Below are 17,817 nucleotides of genomic sequence, written 5' to 3' on the forward strand. Positions count from 1 at the left end.
TAAAGTAAACAGTGGAATGTGTATCAGCCAGATATGATGTGAAAGCTTTAAAGACTCTTGATGCCTCCTGTCCTCCCCCTGTCCTCCCCCTGTCCTCCTGTCCTCCTCCTGTCCCCCTGTCCTCCTGTCCTCACCTGTGCTGGGTCCCTCGGCTCCATGTCTGGCTCTGATTGTCCTCGGCGCTGCTGGACCGTTCGGTGCGTTTGGGCTGCTTCTTCCCGGTGGTGTTCCTCCTGGGGGTCGTGACCTCTGGTCCTGACAACAGGCCGGGTGACAGCCTCATCTTGGACCTCTGGCCCTCCCCGGATGCCTTCTGGCTCAGCTTGGCCTTGGCCTTGTCTCTGCCCGAGCTGGCGGCAGCAGGAAACAGAAAAAACAGAGAGAAAGACTGATCTTTTTTCCTGCGGTCGGCCGCGGCCCACAGTTTGTTTATCCATCTGTCACTGCGCCGTTCATTCATTCATTCAGCAGATGTCATCAGAAGGGCGGCTCTGGCGGAGTGCCGCGCTCACCAGAAGGCTGCCCGCGTGTCCTTGTGCTCGGCGGCGGCTGCGGCTGGAACCGGAGCGCCGCTGGACGCTGCGGCCTTGGTCTTGGCGGCCGCCGGCGCTCCCGGAGCTCCATCGCCGGGGGAGAAGGTCCCCGGACCGCGGCCGAGGGAGCCTGGGCGGCGAGGGAGGGGGGGTCAGTGCTGGACACGCTCCGCCGGGCGGCGCCGGCCCGGTCCGGGTCCACTCACCTGAGCCGTGGTGGTCCGGCTGCGGGGGCACCAGGGGCTTGCTTTGGGCCTGGACTTTATTCAGCCAGCTGTCCAGCTGCCACTTGTTGGAGGACGGCGGCTCCGGCTACACCGGGAGGGAAAACAACGCGGTAAATATTCCTGGACTGTAACGTCGTGACAGATTTTAATTGGGTCGTAAACATTTGAGAATCTGTAAACTGGAGGCTCTCAGGGGGACGGCGGAACGTCTTCCTGGGACATTTAAAAAGACGTTCTGTGTTATTGAGACGTATCTGCTCATGTGACTCTCTGTTCGCCTGCTCGGCCCATAAAACCAGGCGGCCATTAAAATAATGCGATAAATAACGATATAATTCGCTCTTCTGCAGTCGGAGTTTTACGGCGTTCTGCAGAATTGTGGGAGGATTCAGTTTAAGGTGGAGACGGTCCGACTCGCTCTGAACGCTGCAGATTAGAACGAGGCAGTGAAAGAACATCTGTCTTCTCACCAAACGCAAACAAATATGAACCATTTCTGAAAGCGGAGTACTGTTTGACTGTGAAGTGAGCGCGTCTGAACGCTAACGGCTCGGTTCTGGTGGATGCTCCTGTGTTCGCCATGCAGACGGCTGTGGGTTCACCTCGGGAGTGTTGGTGCGGGACGCCTTGTTGTACTCGCTGTCACTGGAGCTGCTCTCGGACTCGTCGGTGTCGGACTCGGAGCTGCTCTCTGACTCACTGCTGCTGCCCGACGCGCCGCTGGAGAGAAACAACACGTCATACTTCATGGAGGCCATTTCCACAGACGCCACGGAAACAAACCCACCCACACTGTCACTGTGAACCAGAGTCACCCCCCCCACCCCCCCCCCCCCCCCCCCCCCCCACCCCCCGGCCAAGACTGCAGAGCAACATCCACACTGACTCAGGTCTCATGCTTGATCTATAAATGACATGTTTTTGGAGAAACCACAAGCAGCCCGCTCAGCACGGAGTCCACGGTCAGACTTTATGCAGACGATGTTCTGCTTTAGTTTTATCTTTCTGGTAGAAGCATCCCAATGTGCTTCACAGGCAGGACGCCTTTCAGTTAGAAGATTCTACCCAAAGAGAGCAGCAGAAGACTCACCTCTGGCACATTTAAAGCAGATTTGGTAAAGTAAGTACTGGAAACGGATAAATCATTTCACACACAGCTTCAGGGATCCAGATATTTTACCAAAAATAGCGACATGAGCGCTCAGAGAGTCTGTTTATCTGAATTCAAAACAAGTACTGGCACTCCAAAAAGAAGGAGAAGCCCAAAATCCAACCAAGTCTAGACAAAGGTTCTGCTGGTGACGTCTGCAAGTGCCTCAAGCCAGGGACCAATGAGGAAGTGGCTGTTTAGACAGCGAGACACACACACAGTCTTCAACGTGACGAATGTTTGAAGAAGGGCTGATTGATCAGTTCACTCATTAAAATGATCATTTCCTTGCAAGCTGAGAAAATGAGAGCTCTGAAGTCTTAACCTGTCCTGTCCAACATGGAACCAGCAAAATGGAGGTCTCGCTGCTGGAAGGCTCCAGCTGGTAGTTATCTGGGACGTGAAACTGAGGATCCAGGTGTCAAATTACAAAGCAGGGAATCAGGAGAGACTTAATCCAGATAGCCATTAGTCTAACAGCCCACAAGACAACAAGGGGACTGAGTCCACAAGCAAAATATGAAGAGTGATTAAAGTTCAGCGTGATCATGCAAACGTAACAGTGATCATGCAAATATGACCTTTGACCTCTGACAAGATGACAGAAGCAGGCCAGAGAGGCTCTCAGGGCCCAGATCCCAGCCCCCCAAGGAAGATGTTCAAGCACTGGTCCAGAAGGGGGCAGAGGAAAGCCCTGACCAGGACCGCCGGTGGCCACGGGACCCGGGCCCCAGGGAGCCAAGAGAAGTGAAGCTGGATCCACACCGACGTGAAGATGGATCCACACCGACGTGAAGCTGGATCCACACCGACGTGAAGCTGGATCCACACCGACGTGAAGCTGGATCCACACCGACGTGAAGCTGGATCCACACCGACGTGAAGCTGGATTCACACCGACGTGAAGCTGGATTCACACCGACGTGAAGCTGGATTCACACCGACGTGGAGTTGGACAGCATCATGTCCAGCAGCCACTGCAGGTCCCGCCCATCAGGTACCATCGTATAGATGACACCAGGAGACGTTCCCCACTGAGGCTGCTCGCTCTCACCCATCTGGTTCAGTCAGTCACTCGTCACTTTGTCAAACAATCAATCAATCTGACCATGTAACTGTTGTTACTTCTGTTTTTCCTCCTTTTCAGAGCACCAGAAGTATGGTTCGGACTGCCCGTCTCAGAGGCCAGATGTCTGGCTGCCTTTCGACCATGAACACTACAGGGTGAGAAATTTACTTCTGATCTTTTCTAAAAAATAACCCAGTGTCTACAGACTGGAGGACTTGGTATGCAGCAGCTCTCCTGTGCTGTAACTCAACCCACGATTCCCTTTTCTGATAAATCCTTGATGAAAACTCCAGGTGAAGACACGACGGCAAACTGAGCACACGACCCGGGAGGCCACTTTGCCTCTTGCTCATAATAAGCTATAGAATATCAACAGAACGGACGCACGGCGACTCAGCAGCGTGACGATACAGAAAGGATTCCACACATAGCATTTCACCAGAGTTCATTCTGGAGGCTGAAACAGTCTCAATGTAAGTGAAAAGGTCGTCATAGCTCTGCAATATTTCAGCTAAAATGAACGGATAGAGAGTGAGACCAACCTCAGACTTTCCGTTTAGAGCCACTTACGTCTTTTCACGGATCTCCACATTTCTGCACTTCAGCAGGAATCTTTCTCTTCCCGCTAATGGAAGTCTTCACATTCAGAGTCAGGCACCGAGACAGCGCTCGGGTTTTATGAGGCTGGCTGAATGGTTTCTGAAGGTTTTATTCACTTCTAAAGATCCTGGCTATCATGGTCCATCTGCAGCTGCTGGAGCCAGAAGGCAGGATTTAAAGTGGAACAAAGTCAGCGAGCACCAAGGTGAGGAATCCTGAGAGCTGCTCTGGTCCCCAGAAAACCAGGAGTCTGGGTCCACAAGTCCCCACAGGATCATCCATGGCTTTACAGGCAGTACAGAGACCAGTGAGGACTGGACCCAGTCCTGGGTTCTGTCGTCTCCTCCGACTCTCCTCACGGTGTTGGAGGTCTACAGCCTGATGAGACACCTCCGTGTCGGGGTCATTTAGGGCTTTCTGCTGGAATCTCATCACCGTATATTCATGACGGTCGTTCAGCACTCGCTTCGCCGTCCTCTCTAATCTGATGCTAATTTATGCTAGCTGGGTGTTTACTCCCTTCCTCAGCGCTCGTGTTTGTCATGATTGTCGCTGCGTGTTTGGGATTGAGGGGATTTTTATTCCCTGTTAGCAAAACACAGCTACAGTAATTCATAATCTCCTCCTACTGCTGCAATTAGCAGCATGACGTCAAACAGCCTCCGCTGAAGAAACACGCCACTTCCTGGATTCACATCCCGATGATCAGTTCCTACAGAAGAGCAAGGACCAGGGAAGATGGTCACCAGATGATGATGATGATGATGATGATGATGATGAAGATATTGATGAAAATAATGATGATGATGAGGATGATGAAGAAGGTGATGAAAATATTGATGAAGATGACGATAAAGATAATGATGAAGATAATGGTAAAGATGATGCTGATGATGATGAAAATGATGAAGATGAATACGACGATAGAGATGATGATGATGAAGATAATTATGAAGATGATGATGAAGATAATGATGAAGATAAGGATGATGATGAAGATGATGAGGGTGTAAACAGTGTTTTTCATCCTGTTCAATAGTCTTGTTCTCTCTGATGCTCCTGCTGGCCGTGTGCTCGTCCAGCCTTCTGCAGAGCTTTTAAATGGCCTCCTGGAGGCCACATACACACACACACACACACACACACACACACACACACACACACACACACACACACACACGGGAGCTTGTCACAACATAAGTACACACGCCAGCGTGTCTGCATGCAGTTATAGTGTGTGTGTGTGTGTGTGTGTGTGTGTGTGTGTGTGCGCACGCGCACATAATTTCAGTTCAAGGCTGCCATCACAGCAGGCACCAATCTGTGTGAGCAGTCAAGCAGCAAATCCATCAACCGTTCCTCAGGCACCTCACACACACACACACACACACACACACACACACACACACACACACACACACACACACACAGTGTGAGTGTGTGAGTGCAGTCTGTCCTGTCGTTCCTCGTCTCTTCTTCCCTCTCTGTAACCATTCGATCAGGGTTTGTTGGATCAGAATCAGCTGATCCTCCAGATTTTCATACTTTCACCTGAATCCCGGCAGTTTTCTGCCAGTTCTGTGCTTTTATTTTGAAGGACTGATGGACGGTGCTGTAATGACTCTGATCCTGGCAGAAACCAAGCATGACTCCATTCAGGTACATGAGTCAAATTGTGCAGGATGTGTGTGACTCTTCAAAATAAAGCTCGCCTCGAGTGTGTGTCCAGTGTGACGTTCTCCCAGAGGGAGCTGAGGTTGTCCTGATGCAAACAGAATCTGAAATTATTCTGTCCACACTGTTCTAAACATGTCAGGTTTGAGTTTCTGTTGCTGCCACTTCACTTCACGCTTCTTCAAATATCACAAAAACAAACGTCCCTGTTGTCTGAAGTCATGTGAGACGAGTTTAACTCCCCGAATGTCATTTTGACTTCATTATCTGAAAACATCCACGTTTTAAAATAAACAAACATTTTCTCTCATGTTGAAAAACGTGGCTACATATTGACGTCGTCTTACAAAATCTCTGCAACTTGATTTTTCTTCAAATGAAAATGAAATAATGTGTTGAATTATATGAAAGCCATCTAAAAGAATCCTTCATAGAAATCAATATACGATGAATTTATCTTCTCTCTCTCACGCGCACACACACACACACACACACACACACACACACACACACACACACACACACACACACACACACTGGTTGTACAACAAAGGGAGAGAGAAGCTGATTGACTCCTCAGTATTTAAGCCATCTCGATATTTCTTTTATTTCACTACATATTGTTGCGTTGACACATTCAACAGAGAGATACGAGGGCATTTCTTCAGATTAGCTTTCATCTCCTGCTTGATTCTTTCTGAATTTCCTTCCATCTGCATTGTTCCAGTGAGCTGTTTCAGCTCTGCTCACTTCATCCTGCCCGGAGGAGGCTGGATTCACTCAGGCTGTTCATCACCGCGGACCAAGACAACACTAAACGCAGCGTCTGTGTTTTAATTCTGACGGTACGCCATGAAAGAAGACACGATCAGGAAAACAATGAAATCACTGATAAAAGAATATTTAACAGGAATCTCATCCAACAACTCCCTCTCACACTCCAGGGCCATTTCCAACATGAGCCGACTGGCCTCGGAACTTTATATTTAGATCTGGAAAATAACCGAGAACAACCAAACTCTGTACAGGAAGGCCCAGATGCTAACGCTAACCACAACAACACGTGCACATTCAACAGTAATCCACAGCAGCTCTTCTCCAGATCAACAGAATGAGACAAAAGAAAAGGAAAAAAGAAACAGAACTCAAAAGAAACAGAAGAAAAATAAAGAAAAAAGAGAATAAAGAAAAAGAGAAAAACACAGAGTGAAATGGGAAAAAGAAAAAGAGATAGAAATCAAAGGAATAAAAGGATGAAAAATAAAGAAAAATGACAAAGCGTTGAAGCTGCTGTAACCATTAAAAACGAACATCTGAGCTACTAAAGAAAGTAAAGTCGCCAATAAAATGACGAAAGCTTGAAAATCGATGAAGAAAAACTCTTTTAAAAATGGCCACAACAGCTAAAAATGTAAAAAACTAAACTAAACTAAACTGCGTCTAAAGGTGATGTTTGTTTTGCACGGTTTGATCCGGCTCCATCTGGCCTGCTGAAAGCGACACCTGAAGCCGGTCTGGCGATCCTGGACGTGTTGTTTTGTCGAGTCCCGTCACGGCGGCGGCGGCGGCGCTCCGCCGTCGTGACGGACTGACGGAGATCAGACGGTTTTCCGGGAACAGCCTGTTTCTGCACGGATTACTGGGAGAACGGAGGCGGACACCAGACAGACGGAGACAGCGGACCGTTTCTGGACTCCTGTCTGGGTCCAGTTCTCCTTCTTTCAGCCCCTTGTCGCCGTTAAAGACTGTTTTGATGTGTAAGTAAAGAGAAGCAGGAGTCCTGCGGGCCAGTCAGAGCAGAGGAGGCTCATTAGGATTATTGATCTCATTCCAGCAGATCTGAGTTCCTCTGTTCGTCTGACAGACGGACGACTTCCTGAACGGACAGACCTGAACCGGGAGTCTTTCCACGGTATTGATTACCTTTAATCCACAGCGTGCTGAAGACCTGCACGGGCCACGCTCACTAAAACCTGGAGCTGAGCTGTTAGCCAGCTAGCAGCACTTTCTCCTCTTTATTTGCTTTTCCGTTTTTTGTCCGTTTCATTTCAGAAAAGTTCATGAAAACTGGATGTTTCCTGTCGGGCCTCTAGAGGGAGCTGCTGGTTGTTTCTATGATAAAACCACACACCTGCACACGGAACAACACATTATCAACAGCACGGGCATGTAATTGGACACCAGCCTCTTTCTGATGTAATTAGAGAACACCACACGAAAGAGTCCAAACGTCTTTAAATCTGTCACATTCCCGTCAACAGGAAGTGAGACCGAGGACCGGGCTTCATCCGCCGTCTGGTTGTTGGATGTTTGGAGCAGACGTTCGGTAAACACGGCGGCGCTCGGCTTGTTAATGCGTCTCCATATCAGCCCTTCATTTGCCAGCAGATCAAAGCGACTGCTAGCGCGAGGCGCGCTAGCTCCCCGCTCCGATCTGTTTGTCTCTCCTAAACAGCGAGCCGGTGAGTTTGAAGGGAAGCGCGAGCGTCTGCCTGGATTCGGCGGATCGCTCAGGCCCGTTTCACTCCGGGAACGTAAACACGACGCGCAGGGGAGGCGGCCGGCGCCGCTTCTGGCTCGCGCCGCTCCCGCCCGGCCCGGGGAGGCGGCCGTCAGCCATCACAAATAATTCAGCGCCGTCGCTGCTGCCAAATTAGAATGCGGCGCCAGCTGGTGCAGACTGACGGGGCGGCGTTGAGCCGGGACGTTCAGCACGGAGGCTCAAACTCCGGATGTGGCCGGAAGACGTGACGCTGAGTTTTTCAACAAGCTGAGCGCCGTCGTCAGGAGAGGCGGCGCCGGTCAGCCGTCCTCCAGACCGACTCACTGTGAGACCAGCTGATCCCTGGTCAGTTTTCCTTCTGCCAGTCTGTCCTCCGGTGCGTCGGTTCATCACCTCAGACGTGAAACCACGTTAGCTAGCTGTTAGCAGTTAGCAGGCTACCGCTAATGTTGCTAGTGTCAGGAGTTCATTCAGAAACATTCCTGCTGGTAAACAGGAGTTTAGAGGAAAGTAACTGGTAACACATGAGCTTCAGATTGTTCGAATAATGCAGGATTATTTTTATGTTCACTCGGTTTTTCTTCCTTTCATTCTGTGAGAATGAGAGTGAAACCACTTCCTGCTCGGTCCTCTTCCTCTGAATAACCCTCTAGTATTTATTTAGGACTCGCAGCCTTCATGGTCTATTTTTTTCCGTGTCGGCGTTGCATAAGTAGCACAGATAAGACTGAGAGCAGCCTTTGTCAGATCTCAGGGCAGCAGCAGAGGCTCTGCTCTGATAAAATCACCGGAGCCCAGCGGAGGGAAATGAAAGCCCGGCGGCCTCGGCGAGGCGATCCGGCGGTCCGATACGTCCGGCGGGCCGCCGACGCCGCCGGAGCACCGCCGCTCTCCCGGTGGCGCCACAGCGGCGGCGAGGTCGAGAGGAGAACCGGCCGTGAGCAAATCATGTGTCTCTGCATCACAGCAGAGAGACGCCATGCGCAGGCCGGGCGCCTTTATATATAAATATATCTGCCAAATGTTATAAAACCCCTGAAAACATGGGAACCAACTGGGTTCAAAACATGGCTGAATGAATTATCTAACATTTTAACTCATTCATGTCACAAAACTACTAATCTTCACTGTTTACATTAAAAGAGAGTCTTTATTTAAAACTACTAAAAGAAAAGTCTCCCACATCTTGAGGTAAAGTGAGCGAAGCTTCAACCCTGAATCCAGGGTTCAGCGACCGACAAAGTTTTTATTTCTACACAGCAGAACAGCTTTGAGCGACACACATGAGAAGACGACTCAACCCCCCGATCCCCACAAGCTCCACCCGAACTGGACTGGTTTATGTCTCCAAACGGCAGCGTTCTGAACAGAGACGCACCGATACCCAGCCCAGCATCGACTCCCAGCATGAGCTCTACTCCGGAGAGCGTTTGGAGTTCCTTTGAGCAAGGCAACAGTGTTTCTGTTGCTAATTCAAAAGGCTTCAGCAAGAGGAAGAAAGATAAAAAAATCACAGAGTGAGCGCTCCAGACGCCACGCTGTTCAGGGTACGTTAGCAAACATCGAGCTCACTGCCAGAAACAAGACATGACGTGACAGAGGAGTCCATCAGTGTATCTGCTATGAATCAGGATTAATGACAGTCAGTACTGGTATGGCTACTCAGTATCATCAGTACTTTTACCTTTCACTTTAAAACAACATTGTTAAGTTAATAAAACTGTTTTCTCTGAACAAATGTTTCATTGAAACCAGCTGAATCCTAGAACCTGCTTTTCAGATTAAAAGCTCCCATTCCAAAATAAGAGCATTTTCTTTTAGAGCTTTTCACGATGTTAAATAGTAATGTAAATTGTGACACTGTAAAAATAAAAAGGCTAATATTAAGTTGGTCTTACAGTAAAAAAAGTAATGATTTAGCACTAAAAGGTGTCTCTGCTGGAAACGAGGTTTTCCTGTTTGCAGAACGAGCTGCTGGGATATTCTCCTTCCTGCTGGACTGCTCTGCTGTTTCTCCGAGCAGCAGCTCATGCTGCTCCTCTGATTGATCCATTTTCCTCTGTGTGCACTCTTTCTAAACTCCTCCAGGGTCCGCCTGCGTCTGGCTGTGGACTCTCGTCGCCATTAATTAACCAGTGGGAATCGAACACGAGCGATGGACGACAAGACAGTCGCATCGTTTCTCCACGTTACATCGCTTCCGCCGTCTCCCGCCGGGGAGGACGTCTCCTCGTACCTCCTGCGTTCACGCTGTGAACCTCTGAAACGAGCGGCGCCTTGACAGCCTGGATCGACGCGCCGCGGTCGCTCTGGATCACAGGCATTAAAGTCATTAACGCCGCGACGGCGCCGCCGGTTTGTCAGACGTCAGGAGTCACCATGAGACAGATTATCAGAGGATCAGCTGCTGGAGCGTCTCCGTCCACGGCCTCCTTTGATGTCTTTGCTTCTTACATTAGTGTGTTTGTCTCTATGATCACACACTCTATATATGAGCAGATGTGTTTGTATGCAGACGCTGATCCTTTTCACATGTCTGCCAATCACTTGCCAAGCAAACATCATGCTCTCACACCGAGTGAGGTGAGTTACTGACTGAAAATAAAGCCGAGCGTCGTCTGCATAGAGACGGACCTCCAGTCCTCGGCCGTCACTTCCCATGTCTGAGAGTACAGCTGTAAATGCCTCAACGCCGCTGAACAGCACTGCACAAATTCTAAATCTTATCGAGTTCATTCATCTTGTTTTCAGTGAAAATGTCTCGTCTCACTTGATTTAAGATAAATTTAAGATTGAGAGACTTGAGACATCAGGAGTTCAGTCAACAAATTAACAAGGTCGTTAAAACAACTGTTAGTACTTCAAGGAGTTAAAGGGGCTGTATCATGCAAAATTCACTTTTTGTATGTTTTAACCTTGTTATACAGTTATGTACTCAGCGAAAACACCCCAACGCGTTTTTTTTCCTTTGTGCCTGTGTGTTTGAGCTTTCCTTGTTGTGCTGCTCAGAGAGGCAGCCCCTCCCGTACCCGTGAAAACGCTCTGTTTTCCCACTGTTGAGACTTTGGGCTAAAAGGGAAAAAAAAATAAATAAAATAAATAATACTAATTAATGGGTTTGGATAATTTTGTTACATTAAATTGTTTGAATTAAGATAGAAGTAATCTGAAGTAAGTAATGGGAAATAAGAAAAAAATAAGTTCTTTGGATATGGTTGAATATATTTTCTATTTAAGTGTGGCAATATGGCGGACTTCGGGTTGGTCTTATTTTGAAAGGGTCATCTCCGCCAGCACCAGGAGCACACAGCCCGTCGGTACGTTGCAGCTACTGTTTTGATTTAAAGCACTGTTGATGCTTATTTATGTGCCTTAACGTGTGCCTCACCGGGCCAGTGTTGATCATCGCTTGAGCGTCGCAGCCTGCAGTGGGGTAAAAAACCTGGGAGTTGTGGGGTTTAGCGGCGTTAGCATCCGGCTAGCGGCGCTAGCGGCGCTAGCAGCGGCTCAAACTTGTTATTTGCTGTTGCTCGGCGTCTTACTCTTGCTCGGCGGCTTACAGCAATGGTGGCGGCGAGAAGCATTGGTGTCGATCTGTTTTAAAATGCTGCACTTTGGTGATCTAAGTTCCTATTTACTTTAAGAGCATGTTGTTTACATGGGAAGCGACTCGTGAGTGCCAGGCTCAAACTGCGCATGCCCAGTAGCGCAAGGCATTCTGGGCAATGTAGTTTCTGATTGATTTAATCCGACTTTATTTAGTTTGATATTGCAAGCTTTTGCTTGATTACTGGTTACATTCAGGTGATTGCATTGTAATGCTTTATTTTATTGTATTTCAGGTTTATGACCTGTGGTCATTGGATTAAATAAAAAGAATACAAATGACAAACACGAGTTGTAAATGGTGTGCTTCCTGGTAAGCCTTTTCGGAGGGCTCAAACCACAAAAATCCGAACAGTCATAAACCGTGGCTCGGTTCTAAAGAAAAAGGTGAAACAAAGTAAAGACTGCTCAACATCTGTAAACGGCAAATTGCCCACCTACAAAGTCATCTGCCCACCTGCTAACTTAATGGCTGATAAATAAACTATTGAAACCAAAAAGAGGAGAGAGTCTACAGAAAAATAAGACTACTTAAACCCAGTTGGAATAAAGTTTATTCAGTCAAACAAAGGCAAAAGGTACCAAGATGGCAACAAAAGAGGAGGAGCTGGAAAGGCTGAAGCAGAAGCGTTCAGCAGCTCAGACTGCATTCACCAAAAGAGCCAACCACATTACTTCCAGAGTTAATGCACTGGGAGAAGGTGAAATGAGAAGTGAGTGGAGGAACCTTAAAGTGGACCACTCCAGAGTTAGAGATGCTGGATTTGACTACTCCATGGCCCTGAGAGAAGCGAACAGTGAAGAAGCTGCAAAAAAGGCAGACAACGTCGACGAGAAAACAGCAGAGTGTGACTGTAAGTTTGATGAGGTTGAACATGTCGTCTTAAAAAGCTTCTGGACCAGGTTTGCTGAGGAGGAAATCACTAACCTCACGAAAGAGGCTGAGTCAGCCATGGACAAGGCCGAGGCAGCTGACCATCGCCAGATGACCGGAAGGCAGCGTGAACTAATGAATCGAAGCTTGGAGCGGGATGTCTACGAACTCGAGAACGGATTGAGTAAGTGGATGGATTTGATTCCCAGAGCCAACGTAACGGAGACCAAAGACTGTACTAGAAGGCTGAAGAAACGGCGTGAGAAGCTGTGGGATGAGTGGACATGGCAAGGCAGCCCCCAAGGCTGGGACCAGCGGAGTGAGAATTCAGATGGTGCAGGAGAACAAGGTGAAGATAAAGAGCATGACGAAGCCAGTGAGAAAGAAGCTGCTGTCAGTGCTCAACCTAAACCTGAGCTGAGTTCCCCTTTAGATTCTCACAACCCTGTCAGCGGCCCCCAGCCGAGCCTGCCCCACATGCCACCCAGTCTGAGCTACGGTGTACTCCCTAATGCCTTCAACACACTGCAGGGTGATTCTGGCCCACACCCAATCCCATACAACTTCAAGCCGCAGATTAGTCTGGAGCGGGCACGCCTACCAATGTTCTCTGGTAACATAAGAGATTACTACCGCTGGAAAGCTGAATGGGAGGACCTACAGCAGCTGGGAAACCCTCATGGGTTGGACAATGTGAAAAAGTTCCATCTATTGAGCAGCCTAGATGAAAGGATTAAGAGGGACCTTGTGTTATCCAGCTGTGGCTCTTCCGATGACGTGTTCAGGCTTCTAGACAACAAATATGGAAACAAGCCAAAAATAGTGCTGCTGATTTCAAAAGAGGTGCAAGGACTTCCAGCTGTTAAGGGAAATCACCCCAGAAAGACGATCGAACTGATTCAGGCCGTGGAGAGAGCTCTACGTGACCTCCAAGTCTTGGGTGAGGAAGACGCTGTAAAAAATCGAGTGGTTGTGCATTCAATTGAAAGTAAACTTCCTGAGTCCCTGAAGGAGAAGTGGCTCACCCATAAAAGTGATCCTGGAAGTGGGTTTTCACCACAAAACCACTTTGATTGTCTGCTGCAGTACCTGAAAAAGCAAGAGGACATCCTTGAGGAGCTGGATCAGCTACAGCCCACCTCTGCTGACAATCCAGAGAGGGCAAATGACAGAAGGAAAGAAAAGAAAGCTTTCACCAAAGCCAGCTTGGGAAAAACTCAAGGAGGCTCTCGACCAAACTCATGTATTGCATGTGGAGACAGCGAGCATGCAGGCAGATTGTTTGCCTGCAAAGTCTTCAAGAAGCTCAACCTCATCAGTAAGAAAGCTCAGCTAAAGAGAGCAGGAGCATGTTTCAAGTGCTTACTCATCCACGATGAAGACGGGAGCTGCACTCAAAAATATCTATGCTCAAGAGACGACTGTCGGAAAGAGGGGCCCTCAGGTCACAACTACTTGCTCTGTCCAAAGCCACTGATCAAGAAGAAAGACAGTAAGAGTGACGAGCAGAGCAACACAAAGGTAGAAAGAAGGGGACTTGGATTAACAGAGAAACAAGAAGAGCTTTTTGCTAAACTGTCTCCTGAGCTCAAGGCAGAATTCAAAGAAGCTTTCTCAAACAAGATCTCTACAACTGTGTGTGCCAACACTGACTGTGAGCTGAAGGAGCATCCAGTTATAATGATGCTACTGGAAGCAACAACAAACTCAGGCCACCTAATTGGTACATTGATCGACCTGGCTTCGGATACCAACTACATTTCCAACGAAGCTGCAGAACGTCTTAAGCTCAGAGGGGAGAACATAAAGCTGATTGTTCAAGGCGTCGGAGAGATGGAGAAGACAGTCAACACCAAAAGATACACCCTGAGGCTTCGAGTGAAGACTCCGAAAGGTACAGTGGTGGAGCAGAAACTTATCTGTTACGGCCTGGAAAATATTGCAAAGGTGAACCAAGCAGTCACACCACACCAACTGCAAAAGTTCTTCCCTGATGTAGCGCTTCAGGACTTAGTCCGCCCAGACAAGATCGATCTACTGATCAGCCACAGAGAAGGCCGCCTGGTCCCACAACCAATCAGGAAGGTGGGAGACCTCGTCCTCTGGGATGGACCGTTGGGGAAGGCTATTGGAGGAACCCATCCTGGCCTCTTTGAAGAGATTGACCTGGAAGTACACAGGTCTGAAACTCACTTCGCTCGGTCAATGAGAACAGCTTCAAGCATGTACAAGGAACTTCGCATGGATCCAGCAGGACCCAGCGAAGCTCAAGTGAAAGGACCAATACTCCGAAGCACAGCAACAACCAACAAAGAAGTCCTCGAATGGTTCAAGTGGGACAGTGTTGGTGCAGCGTGTGACCCTCAATGTGGAGGCTGCAAGTGCGGTGGGTGTTCTCCTGGAGGCAAAGAAATGACCCTCGGAGAGGAACGAGAAATGGAAAAAATTAAGGAATGCCTTACCTATATGCAAGCTGACAAGCACAGTGAGTTCCCCCACTGGGACGCAGCTTACCCTTGGAGGGGAGATCCTTCAACATTACCAGACAACAGGCGTGCAGTGGAAGCAACCTTTCTGAACACAGAAAGGCGCCTCGAGAAAGAGCCAGAATGGAAGGCTGCATACAAAGAGCAAATCCATGAGATGATCTCAAGAGGAGCTGCTGTCAAGTTCACAGATGTGGAAATCAACAACTGGAAGGGACCTAAGTGGTATATCAGCCATCTAGTTGCCCCAAATCCTCACTCAATCACTACTCCAGTGAGGATCGTTTGGAACAGTAGTCAAGAATTCATGGGAGTGAGTTTGAATGATCTACTGCACAAGGGACCAGATGTCCTAAATCAGATAAGAGGAGTGCTCTTGAGATTCAGATCTGGACTGTACGCCGCCCTAGGTGACGTGAGGAAAATGTATAATTCAGTCTGGCTAAAAGACAGAGAAGTACATCTCCATCGATTTCTCTGGAGAGATAATCCAGAGGATGAGGTTGAAGTATTTGCTGTTGTCAGAGTAAACATTGGCGATAAACCGGCTGGTTCTATCGCGCAGATCGCCATGAGAGAAACAGCCAATCTGCACCAGTTTGCAGGCCTGGTCGAAGAGCGCCGGGTGCTCGTGGAAGACAGCTACGTGGACGATATACTAACATCCCACAATGACCTTCAGACATTGGAGAAGATCACCAAAGGTGTGGAGAATATCTTAAAGGCAGGAGGATTCTCCCTTAAACCGTGGGTCTTCTCAGGTCACAGTGGGAAGTCTGAAGTCACAGCCGACACTAGCATCACACCAGCAACTGTGCCTGTGCCAAAAACTCTGGTTCTACCCAACCAGATGCGTGATGAGGAAAGCAAAGCACTGGGAGTCGGCTATGAGCCAGAGACTGACAAACTTCGCGTAATGACCTCCATAAATTTCTCCAAAAAGAGAGGGAAGATGAGGACGGGCCTCGATCTGCGCGAAGGAGAAGTCAGAAGCAACACTCCAAATCCACTAACCCGTCGGATACTGCTGAGCCAGATCGCTGGATTTTATGACCCCATTGGTCTTGCCACACCTGCAAAGCAGAAAGGAGTAATGCTTGTAAGAGAATCTTACCAAGAAGCAAATAAAGGAAGTCCAACCAAAGACACTTGGGATGACCCACTCCCACCGAAACTCCGGGAGGCCTCCATAAGACTCTTTGAAGAGTATGTGAGGCTTGGTCAGATCAGGTTCCCAAGGAGCCTCACTCCTCCAGGAGCCATTGGCCGTCCATTGGGAGTCACGTTTTCAGATGGAAGTGAGGCTTCCTACGGCGCAGTGCTGTATCTCCGTTGGATGACAGAGAGCGGCATCGTCGTGCGGTTGGTTGAATCAAAGGCCAAACTTACTCCTCTCGACCAGAAAGGAGACGTGATCAAGGCAGAGGTATGTGGCGCAGTCTTTGCCACCCGTCTGAGAAGGTACTTTGAGAAGCACTGCCGCATCGAGGTCGCACACTGGATCCATTTTGTGGATAGCCAAACGATTCTGGGAGCAATTCACAAGGACAGTTATGGCTATCAGACCTTCTTCGCCAATCGCATTGGTGAGATTCAGAAGGCTGGTCCAGTAGAAGACTGGAGGTGGGTTGAAGGCAACTTCAATATAGCAGACATCATCACAAGGGGAGCAACTCCTGAAGAGCTTGATGAAGGGTCGGAGTGGCAACAAGGCCCGGAGTTTCTGAGGTTGCCTGAAGCTGAGTGGCCTGTCAAGATGGCCAGCGAAATAGTAGCTCAAGTTGCTGATGATGTGAAAAGGCTCCAAAGAAAGGCCTTCTCAGCTGCAGTCACCAGGTCTCAAGCAGGACGCTCACCAAACTCCAGCAACACTGATGTTGGTGTTAACAGCAGAGACTGTGTACTGCAACCACCGCCAGTGCCAAAGGACCAGTGTCAATCCCTAACGGCAGGAAAACCAAAGAGGAACCCTTGGAGTGTGGCCCTAGTACAACTTGTTGGGCCCAACCGTTTCAGCAGTTTGTCTAAACTGTGCGGAACAGTTGCTTGGACGCGAAGAGCTGCAGAATCCTGGCTGAACATTAAAGGTCGAGCTCCAAATTCACCAAAGTGGGAGGCGAGGGGCCCTGAGCTGTCTGTGGAAGAAAGAGCTTTGGCCTTCCAAGACCTAGCCATTGCAACCCAAGATGGTGTAAGCTTTCAGAGCACAACACTGAACCGCCTGGTGGTGTTCAAAGACGTCACCACAGGACTTCTACTGTGTGGTGGTAGAATTCAATCCTGGGCTGAAGACGGGACCGCTGTGCCGCTAATTCCCTACCGGTCGTGGTTGGGGACCTTGCTCGCCAGAGAAGCTCACGAGACAAATCACAAAGGCGTTGCTGCCACACTTCTGCGCACCAGAAGAAAAGCATGGGTGGTGCAAGGTCGGAGGACAGTCAAAAAGGTGATCAGTGAGTGCATCGCTTGCAAGAAGCGGAGATCTCAACTGTGCCAGCAAGTAATGAGCGATCTTCCAAACGAGCGAACCTGCAGAGCAAACCCCTTCGAATACACCACACTGGACCTCTTCGGGCCCTTCGAAGTGAGGGATGCTGTTAAGAAGAGAACCAAGAAGAAGATCTGGGGAGTCGTGTATTGCTGCATGGCCTCCAGAGCTGTTCATGCGGACCTCGTCGATGACCAGTCTTCTGAGAGTTTTCTTCAGGCCTACTCCCGATTTACGTCACTAAGGGGGCATCCTAGGAAGTTGTGGTCTGACAGAGGCACAAACTTCGTGGGTGCCAGGCCCGCTCTGAGAGAACTACACAAACACCTGACTTGTTTGCAGAAGTCGTCTTTGGACAACACAGCTGCTAAGAATGGAACAGAATGGCAGTGGGACTTCCATCCTGCAGACTCCCCACACAGGAACGGAGCAGCAGAGGCGGCTGTCAAGCTCATTAAGAGAGCTATGAACAGCCTCAGTGGAACTACCAGCTTCTACACCTGGGGTGAATTCCAGACTCTTCTCTACGCGGCGGCCAACTTGACCAATGAGCGACCAATCGATGCCAGAGCACAGGAGCAAGAGGACACGGTGGAGTACTTAACGC

At 49.0% G+C, this 17,817-nt stretch overlaps 1 protein-coding gene across 1 annotated transcript in view; it reads right to left on the reverse strand.

The window, feature by feature from the left end:
• Nucleotides 1–17,817, reverse strand: part of aff2 (AF4/FMR2 family, member 2) — a 115,091-nt gene that overhangs the window by 17,609 nt on the left and 79,665 nt on the right. Inside the window, exons 13-16 of the mRNA XM_030113744.1 lie at nt 1,363–1,480; nt 740–845; nt 513–663; nt 135–350 (exon numbers count right to left, since the gene is read on the reverse strand). Coding sequence (XP_029969604.1) covers nt 135–350; nt 513–663; nt 740–845; nt 1,363–1,480 — 591 coding nt within the window. The remainder of the gene's footprint in view (nt 1–134; nt 351–512; nt 664–739; nt 846–1,362; nt 1,481–17,817) is intronic.

Source organism: Salarias fasciatus, chromosome 2 (genome assembly GCF_902148845.1).
Source record: "Salarias fasciatus chromosome 2, fSalaFa1.1, whole genome shotgun sequence".
In the NCBI taxonomy this organism is placed as follows: Eukaryota; Metazoa; Chordata; class Actinopteri; order Blenniiformes; family Blenniidae; genus Salarias; species Salarias fasciatus.